Source organism: Cannabis sativa, chromosome 7, assembly GCF_029168945.1.
Source record: "Cannabis sativa cultivar Pink pepper isolate KNU-18-1 chromosome 7, ASM2916894v1, whole genome shotgun sequence".
Classification (NCBI taxonomy): domain Eukaryota; kingdom Viridiplantae; phylum Streptophyta; class Magnoliopsida; order Rosales; family Cannabaceae; genus Cannabis; species Cannabis sativa.
The window spans coordinates 11,153,379-11,163,493 of record NC_083607.1 but is presented as its reverse complement, the minus strand read 5'-3'; the positions used below and the strand labels follow the sequence as shown (position 1 = coordinate 11,163,493).

The 10,115-nt window shown below is 32.3% G+C and overlaps 1 protein-coding gene across 1 annotated transcript; it reads left to right on the top strand.

The window, feature by feature from the left end:
* Positions 1 to 490: 490 nt before the first annotated feature.
* Positions 491 to 4,672, top strand: LOC115696413 (wall-associated receptor kinase-like 20). Its single transcript, XM_030623315.2, has 3 exons — positions 491 to 1,293; positions 2,825 to 2,896; positions 3,519 to 4,672. The coding sequence occupies exons 1-3, from the start codon at positions 513 to 515 to the stop codon at positions 4,610 to 4,612; spliced, it is 1,947 nt and encodes a 648-aa protein (XP_030479175.1). The 5' UTR covers positions 491 to 512; the 3' UTR covers positions 4,613 to 4,672.
* Positions 4,673 to 10,115: the final 5,443 nt, after the last annotated feature.

Sequence of the window (10,115 nt, the reverse complement as noted above, 5' to 3'; positions counted from 1 at the left end):
TTTGCAATATCATCCATGTCATACTGTTGAAAGATCATACCTTTGTATAATCAATTCTATGTGATTCGGCTAATCTTTGATTATTGAATTATTTGATTCTCACGAATTATTTAGCCCTAAATTCATATTAAAAGTATTCTAATATGAGAAAAATGGAATTTGTCGTATTCATAGTATGATATTAATATAATAAATAAAAATGAGCACCCGAATCATTTTCCTGTCGACAATGTCCGGAGTCTTAGGAAAATTAACCTTAACAAACAAATGTACGTTCTCGAACACCCCAACTCCATATGCTTAATTTATATATTCACACATGCATCACTATTTTCATGCATTGAATACACAAACCTTTTTCTTTTTAATTTGTTTCATACGAGATTAAAAGCTGTCTCACCACCTTTCTTGATCTCACAATTCAGTAAAATAAATAAAGAAATTCTATACACACTTTTATAATATATAACTGGCTAAGCTAAAGAAGCAGAAACAGTTCATAATTAACAAACATGAATATGCAATTTACAATAAGTACAGTTCTTTCACTAGTGACTCTGTTATGGCGCACAGAGTTAGTATCTACAACTAAGCCTTGCCCAAACTGTGGCCGTACAGTAGTTCCCTTCCCACTGAGCACCGAACCAGAGTGCGGGGACCAGCAATACAAGGTCCGATGCGAGATGGGCAAGCTCTGGTTCGACGCACTAAACAGCTCCTCATACGAGATTACTCTCATCGACCCCCCGGCTCATCGTCTAGTGGTTCGGCCTCCAGGGCTGGCGAAAGACAGTATTAAAACGTGCATGGCGGCCGATTTCCGAAGCCACGGGATTCAGCTGAACGACACTCTTCCTTTCAACATTTCGGGGAGCAACACGGTGGTGGGGATGAACTGTTCATCCGAAGTTCTCGAAATTTCATGGAACTGTTCGTCCAATAGCCCATGTCACGATTACATTCGAAGCAAGGCAATGAAAGAGTGTGGGAGTTTGCCAATTTGCTGTGTTTACAGGACAGGTGGGTCGGTTAATGAGTTTAGGATTAGAGCCAGAGAGCAGCGTTGCTCGGCCTATGAAGTATTTGTGAATTTGGATAGTTCGATGCCCGTGACTAAGTGGCCGATGCCTGGCGTGGAGATCGAGTGGGTTCCGCCGGGAGAATCGATGTGCAAAACGTCAATGGATTGCCAGGCTTGGGCCAATTCAGAGTGCTTGGCGGATCAAGTTGGACAGAGAAGATGTTTATGCAAGGCCGGATTTCGATGGGACCCCATTAATGGTGTTTGTCAAAGTGAGTGCAAAACTATTCTTAATTAGTTTCTTCTTGTTATTATTTGAGTAAATGGCTTATAAAATAAAGATTGGTTAAGGTTTTTATATTATTAATATTTATTATTTATTAATATTAATAACTTGATATTAATAATCTTACTGTACCCATCAGCATTTCTCTTCAAACATAATTAAAATTTTCTAAGCTATACTTTACATACTTATATAATCTTTCTTCATAGGTTCCAAAAATGTATTTTAATATGAAAGTTGCTTTTCTTCAATGCCATGTAGGTGATTAGATATTGTATAAACTCCAATTGCTGAAATTTGTCAAATCAATAATGTCAAATACTATAATTTTTAAAATTACCTGAATGAATTTACACTAAATGACCATGGTCGCACTATACTGTAGTTTTGCAACTATAATGATTATTTATAATCACAATGTAATTCATGATTATTTCCACGACCATACAAAGTAATTTTGTTAATAAATTTTTTTGTAACGTTATTTTACTAATGAAAATTTTTCATAAAGACTATTTTTACATGAGCATTGTTATTAGGCATCAGTAGTGTCTAATACCTTCTAAATGTGTTACTTTATAATTGGCTAATGATACTCTCTAAAAATTATTATATTAAATTATATGACACTCAATACTTAATTGTACCAACAACAATAGTAACATGCAGATTGATATTAGGCATTACTAGAACCTTTTAACATTATTTCTTAAAGTGCAGTTGAATTTTACGGTATTATATTCTTTTAACAGAAAATTATAGCTTTTTTTTTTGCTTTACAATTAAATTGTATACATTTATTACTTACAATAATATACATTAAATATTAGTTATTTATATTTTCAAGAAGGGATTATGTAATTTTTAATTTTTAATTGTACAGTTTAGTTACAATATGTTTTTTTTTATATAGAAAATATGTGTTATTTCAGTGCATCTCAATCATTAGATATTTGTTGTATTATTTTTCATTTTATGTGCTTAAACATAGAAAATATATGGAATCTGTAAAGTAATTTAATAAACATTGAATGTATAACACGTTACTTAAAATAACATGTTATACTTTAGAGATTAATTACCAAATAAATACAAAAAGAGGATCTACTAATTTATTAATTTTCACAAGTGATCATATAAAAAAATTAAATTTATTAATGAAGTTGACCTCATAATTTATGACTGTATATGTTTATTGCAATTATGATTAATTACTTTCACAAGTAAAAGAATGCATATAATAGCTAGTTGCGCAGCCAAGGTTGTGCCGAGATCTTTGTTAAACAATAATTATAAATTTCCAACTAACGGTCAACCAGGCCCGCAATTATATGAGGTTGGACTAATTTTGACTCTCAAAATTTTCAGACACTTTAATATTAACAAACAAATACTCATGATAGAATAATAAGTTAGGAATTTATAAAGAAAAGATCTTGGCGTACACCTGCATGAGGATCTTCGTCACTGTTTAACTTTCATTATTAATTAATCAATTTTGTCTTCTTTTATTGCAGATCTAAGGTGTTCGAAAGGAAGAAGTAGTTATTGCAAGAATAAGACAAAAATCAAAACCTCGTTAATTGGAGGTATGCTAGCTCAGTACACAGTGTCATAAATTATTTATGTTATTATTATTATTATTGCCATTAACTACAGAATAATTAATTAAGGTGTGGCATTTAATAATATATATAGTTAATACACTTTTTTTATAATAATTAAATTTAAATATCAGAATTGGTATTAGATACCAGTACCACAAGTATTGCCTTTTACATTCTCATTCTCTATTAGTTAAATTATGAGAAATGCTGAGAAGGCACCAGAATCTTATTACTACTACTAAGTACTAAATCTTATATTAATAATTACTAGATCTACTAATTAAGTATAGCATGTATATCACATATATTAAATTCATATTTATTATAAAAATTTAATTACCGCCCATTTGTAAGACGAAAGGTGTCTTTAGCACCACTAGTGCATAAACTAGGATCTAGGAAGGAAGTTATAAATTACTCGAGGTTAATATATATTTCACTGTAATTAAAACTTAAAAAAAAAACATTCAAGCATAATAATATTATCATAATGACCTAATTAACTTCATTATTAATTATTTGTACTAGAGGGTTAGACTACAACAATACATAACAAAATTAATGATCTTAAATTAACTGATTAATATTGTGAATTGATATATAGGCTTAGCTTTTGCTGGGGTTGCAATTCTTATCGGAATCATGACAACAATGATTATGGTTTACAAGCGACGAGAGCACAATATTCAAAGGGAATCCAAAGCAAATATATCAATGAGAGAAGACTTGAAGCTAAACGCAAACTACATCAGCAACAATGGAATGGCAGTAGCCAAGATATTCAACACCCGAGAAATAACAAAAGCAACAAACAACTTCTCCAAACAAAACCTCCTTGGCTCGGGCGGCTTCGGGGAGGTCTTCAAGGCCGTCCTGGACGACGGCAGAGTCACCGCAGTGAAGCGCGCCAAGCCAGGCAGCACCAAGGGCGCCGCGCAAATAATCAATGAGGTTCGCATTCTTTGCCAAGTGAACCACCGAAGCCTAGTCCAGCTCCTAGGCTGCTGCGTCGAACTTGACTTGCAGCCCATTTTAGTCTACGAATTCGTACCAAATGGAACCCTTTTCGATCACATTCACAACCGTCACGCTAAGACAGACCCGCTCAGCTGGAGGAGACGGCTCGCCATTGCATACCAAACTGCTGAAGGTCTCGCATACCTGCACACCTCGGCCATACCACGAATCTACCACCGTGATGTGAAATCGAGCAACATTCTTTTAAATGAAAAGTTTGATGCAAAAGTGGCTGATTTTGGGCTCTCTAGGCTTGTGGTAACGGAAACGAGTCATATCACTACTTGTGCTCAGGGGACATTAGGGTACCTAGACCCTGAATACTATATTAATTTTCAATTGACGGATAAGAGTGATGTTTATAGTTTTGGGGTGGTGTTGTTGGAGCTTTTGACTTCGAAGAAAGCCATTGATTTTAATAGAGAAGAAGAGGACGTGAACTTGGTGGTTTATGCTAAGAAACTTTTGAGGGAAGAGAGGTTGTTGGAGGCTATAGATTCGGAGCTTAAGGAAGGAGCTGATAAGTTGGTGTTGGAGACTATCAAGGCTTTGGGGTCTTTGGCTGTGGCTTGTTTGGATGAGCGGAGACAAAATCGGCCTTCGATGAAGCACGTTGCGGAAGAGATTGAGTATATTATTAGTATTGTTGATCAAAATAATGGGGTAGTGCCATTATCATAAACTCTATTTTATGTTGTGTGTGAAGTGTTTCATATAACGCATTGATTAATAATAATCTTTTAGGCCAAGAAAATGTACCTAGTATTTAGTCTTCTTGGTAAATTATTGATGAGCAAAAAAATGTTTAAAGTTGTAACAGATTTGTTGTGAATATATAGAATTATGACTTTTCAAAAAAAAAAAAAAAAAAAAGAGATTTGAAAAAATATAACTCAAGCAATAGATATAAGACATGTGTTTAAGGTTGTCTACATTAAATTTTTTTAACAAAATTAACACATTTTTAGTACACATTATAAACCATATAAACAATAAATAAATAAGGTTCAAGGTTGGAATTCCATACTAGTTCGAATTCTACCATTTTAGGTGAGTTGGTTTTTTTGTTTTTTTTCTTTTTGAAAAATTTATATATAATAAATCAAAAATTTGAAAAAAAAAATTATAAAATACACTAGCACGGAAAAATTTTAATGTTTACTCATTAAACTTTTTTATTTACAAAAATTCCTCTTCTATAAAAATAATAATAAACTGTTTTCTTGATTATTTTATAGTTTATTTATAGTTTGTATTATAGTTGTCTTATATAAGATTATTTTTCTAGTTGTTTTTGGTTATTTTATAGTTTATTTATGATTGATTTATAATTGTCTTGAGATTGATTTCTCGTTGTTTTTTAATTATTTTTTTTTTTACTTTTACTGAACAATGTGTATTTTTATAATTTTAAAATTTTACTAACGTAATTTTGTAATTAAAACTTTTAAGCCTTAAAATTGTAAATAAAACATAAAATAAATGTATTTTTAAATTTTTTCCTTTTTTTTTGTCAAATTCCAACACACTACAAGAATCATGCCCTTTAATGAGAACGAATTTTGTCAGTAAAAGATGGTTATTTTGTCAGTAATGATTATCAATGGCGACATGTTATTGGTAAAAAGTCGTTGGTGATACCTCGTCGGTGATAGGTGCTATTACTGACGATATTTAAAGTCGTTAGTAAAAAAAAAAAAGAATTACCAATGACTTTGTCATTGTCAATAATATGCATCTTTTTATTTTTTTTTATTGATAAAAAAATCGCCATTCATATATTTATTTTTTTAAAAAAAATGATAAATAAAAAATTATTTATATTAAACATTAATTTTTTTTACTAATCAATTTCTATTAAATATTTTTTAAATTTAACAATATACAAAATAATTAAATTAAAAGTAAAATGTAATAACAAACTAAATATTTTTATATCAAATATCAAAAGTCAAATATAACAATATCGTTAAACAAAAATAATATTTACTAAAAGTAAATGTGCATAAAACATAAATAAACATAAAACTAATTGTTCATATAACTAAAATAAAAATACGAAAAAGAAATTCGTAGTAGCGTCATCATCATTAGCATCTCTCAGAATTTGTTGTTGAGGAACATCCGACATCTGTGGGTCGTATGGAGACATCTGCGAACTCATCATCATCTGAGAAGTCTGTTGACCATGTGGTGTCAGCACATGTAATGTTTGCGTCTCATATTGTTGCCCTTGTGGTGACGGCATCATTTGAAAAGTCTACGACATCTGTGATATTTGTTCAGTCAGCATCATTTGTGGTATCTGAGATTATGAGACTTGAGATGTTTGAGGCGACTGGATCATCATCTATATCATTACTTGTGGGCTATTTGGCGACAGCAACTGTGACATCATTTGCATGAATGTTTGAAACATTTAAAATTGTTAAAATTGGTGAACCATTTGTTCAGGGAGTTGTTGAGGCTACTATAGCAATTGCTGAAATGAAAGTGGAGCCTATTGCGACTGTTGATGCCGAAAACCCATTGGCTGAGAAGATGGACCAGATCCATCTCCAAGCATGTAAAAGTGAGACGGTTGTGGACGCATTGGTTGCGTTGGTTGCGTTGGAGCAGCCTCAGTCATCATTGCTTCCATTTGTGCACGTTGTTCAGGTGTCATTATTTGAGTCATCACCTAAAGTTGTCTTTACATCTGAGTTACGGTTTGCCTTAAGTCAGGTTGTTTAGTAGCTGCAGCAAGTTGTGAGCTCCGCTTTGATGATTGCCCTTTCAATTTGCAACCCACTCCTCGCTCGTGGCCACACCTCTCTCCAAGAGTCTCACGAAGTATCTCAATCTCAAAATCTTGTGTACAATCAGAAGGACTAGATTGATTGTCGTATTTTGTCTTCATCTGTACCTATTTTATGAATAAGTTAGAAACCAAACAAACTTACAATTATTTGAATATATTAAAAAGTAATTAGTTTACATAATCTTACATACTGATTTTTGGCATACTCGTTGACAAACTCGTATGTGCCCTTATTTGTGTGACAAACCTTCCAATTCTCAATGCGACCTATGTTTTGCTGATAAATATAAATTGTAAGAAAATTACAATTAAATTAAACTTCATAAAATAAATAGTATATATATATATTAACTTACATTTTTATGAAGGGTCTCAGCCAAAGTTATCGACCCTTGTGTTGAAGGATATTTCATCTTCTGTCGATTAAGAGCATTTTGTTTAGAACGAGTAATAAACTCAGGAGATGTGAAGAACTTATATAGTAGCTGTCATTGTTCTTCATTGAGTTCATTAGGGGGTTCCTAACTGCAATTTCAAAGTCTTCTAGATTTTTGTAAAATTCTAATTTGAAATGTACGAGTTTAATGTTCTTTCTCGTCTTATATTTTTCGGCCATTTTAACTAACGAAATATCTAGTAATTTTTTATCACTGTCAATTTGATAATAATACTGCATTTGACAAAAAAAAATGGTGTAATAACATACTAATGATATAATTTGTTAATTTAGATATAAATTTCAAAAAAAATTACCCAAAGTTTGGTTAAAATGAGGTGTTCGTACTGCTCCAGGATATTTCCCCAACTAGGAAAATGTCTAGGAACATGCAATGTAATTCTCTCCTTACCAAATGAGGAAAGGCTTTACTCTCCAACCCTACAATTCTGTTAGAGACGTTGTCAAATGCTAATGGCAACGACGTCCCAACTTTTTTTCTTCTATCTTTCAAGTTAGCCAAAACATTCCTCCCACGACCTTTTCTCGATTCACCAAAAGTCTCGCACAAAGTAGGTACACTAGTAGGATTTAATGGGTCAACCCCTCCACCATCTCCAACATGATAACCTGCCAACATTTCATGCTAAAAGGAATAACAAAATCATATGAGCCCTTACTTTAAGAGAATCAAAACAACTAATCAACTTAGATTAAACAATAATAGTACAATTAGTCATTCCTCGAAACATAATAACATTACAAAAATTAGTCATCAATACAAACAATATTAAATACATTAATCATAATCATCATCACTAATCGAATTTGAATTTGTTGGGGGCGCATCTTCAATTTCATCTTCAAGACGATCAACAAGCAATTTATCATCCACATCTTTTACAATTTTTTCATCTTTATCATATCTAATATCATCAACATCTGGAACCATCTTGGAACTTTGAGGGACATCGACAATCTTTGGCGATTGATTAGATTGTTGCACAATCAATTCCTCCAAATCCACAAACAATGTAAAATTTGATGAGTTATCATCATGTAAAACATCAACATCATCAGTCTCATTAGAACCTTCTGTAAAAATATTTTCCTAAATTTGGCGATGATGTACATTATGAACAACTCTCTAGTTTTGAACTCTAACAAGATCATGTGGCAATAAAAATAACTTGCTTAGCTTGATTAGCAAGAATGTACAAGTCATCTTTGTACCATACACCACTGACATTTATGCTAGTGATGTTATTTTCGGTAATTAATTTTTTCTTTCTTGAATCTGTGTTGAACTATTTACATTGAAATAATACTACCGAATATGCACCAATAAAAGACAAATACAATATTTCTTCAAGTTTCCCATAATAGTCAAAACCTTCTATCCCTGCAATAGACACCCCACTATTTTGAGTATTGCGAACTTTATCTCGACTGTGTACAACAAATTTAACACCATTAACTATACATGCTAGATATGAATACACAACGAGATCAGACCTAGATGCCAATAAAACTAGTAATTGATCACTATGTTCTAATGACCCGAGCTTATACAAAACAAAAATCTAAAAAAAGAAATGTAACACTTAGAATTTGAGAGATTTGATGATTAGGAATAAGTAAATATTAGGGAAAGAAATTTCACACCTTCTTATGAAACCACGAAGGAAATTTCTTTTCATGTAAAACGTTATGGTTAGCGTTCGGGTTCCTTCGTCTAATTATTTCGAGGTGCTCTCTATTAAACAAAAAAGTTATTACAAATTTAGCTAAAAAGAATAATATAATTTTATTCATTAAGCACCATGTAATCATTTGATTAACTTACGTCATATAAGAGCGATCTCGATACAATTCCCTAATACGTACCACTCAGCTCTTTTGTGAGTCTTCTCGTCGAGAGTTGTTATTGTTTGCTTTTTGAGTGAAAGACATTGAGATTTGAAAACTGTTAAGTATCAAAATAGAAGAGGAGCATATTCATTGCACTCAAGACAGTTAAATTTTGTATGCACACCTTTGAAGTACATAGAACAAAATGTTAGTGCCTCATCTATAACATATCCTTCAGCAATAGATCCTTCTGTGTGTGCTTTATTCCTAACATAATTTTTTAACTTTTCCATGTATCTTTCATATGGATACATCCATCTCATAAAAACTGGCCCACGTAATATGGCTTCCTCAGGCCAATGTAGCACCAAGTGTATCATGATATCAAAAAATGTTGGAGGATAGATCCTCTCAAGTTTGCACATAATGTGAATGAGATCTCCTTGTGCCTTCCACATATCTTTAACATTCAATGTCCTAGAACATAAAATTCTAAAAAAAATTGCATAATTCTATTATGGTGCTTGATACTTCCTTCGACAAAAACTTGTCAATACAAACTAGAAGTAACCTCTGCATTATGACATGACAGTCATGGGATTTCAATCCAACAATATTGTTATTAGTTACTCTCTTCTTCAAAGTCGAAAAAAACCCATCTCGCAATTTAGCTTCCTTCAGAAATTTACAAAACACTTGCTTATCTTCAGCAGTCAACACATAAGGGGCATGGGGTTTCAGCAATCTTTTCTGAGTGTCTTCGTAAATCCATAAGGATTGACAAACTACCATATTTTGTAAATCTTGTATTGCACTAGTGGCGTCTTTAGACTTGTCATTATCTAAGAGGGTGCCAAGGATACTATCACAAACATTCTTTTCCACATGCATAAAATCTAAGTTGCGTTTTAACTCATTTGTACTCCAATACTCAAGTTCATAAAACATGCTTTTTTTTCCTCCAGTTCATTCAGCTAGTCTACCAGTGGCCTCAAAAATACATCCATGTCCTTACCAGGTGATTTAGGTCCAAGAATAAGGAGAGTCAACAAGAAATTGTTATCCTTCATACACATCCATTGTGGCGAATTGTAATT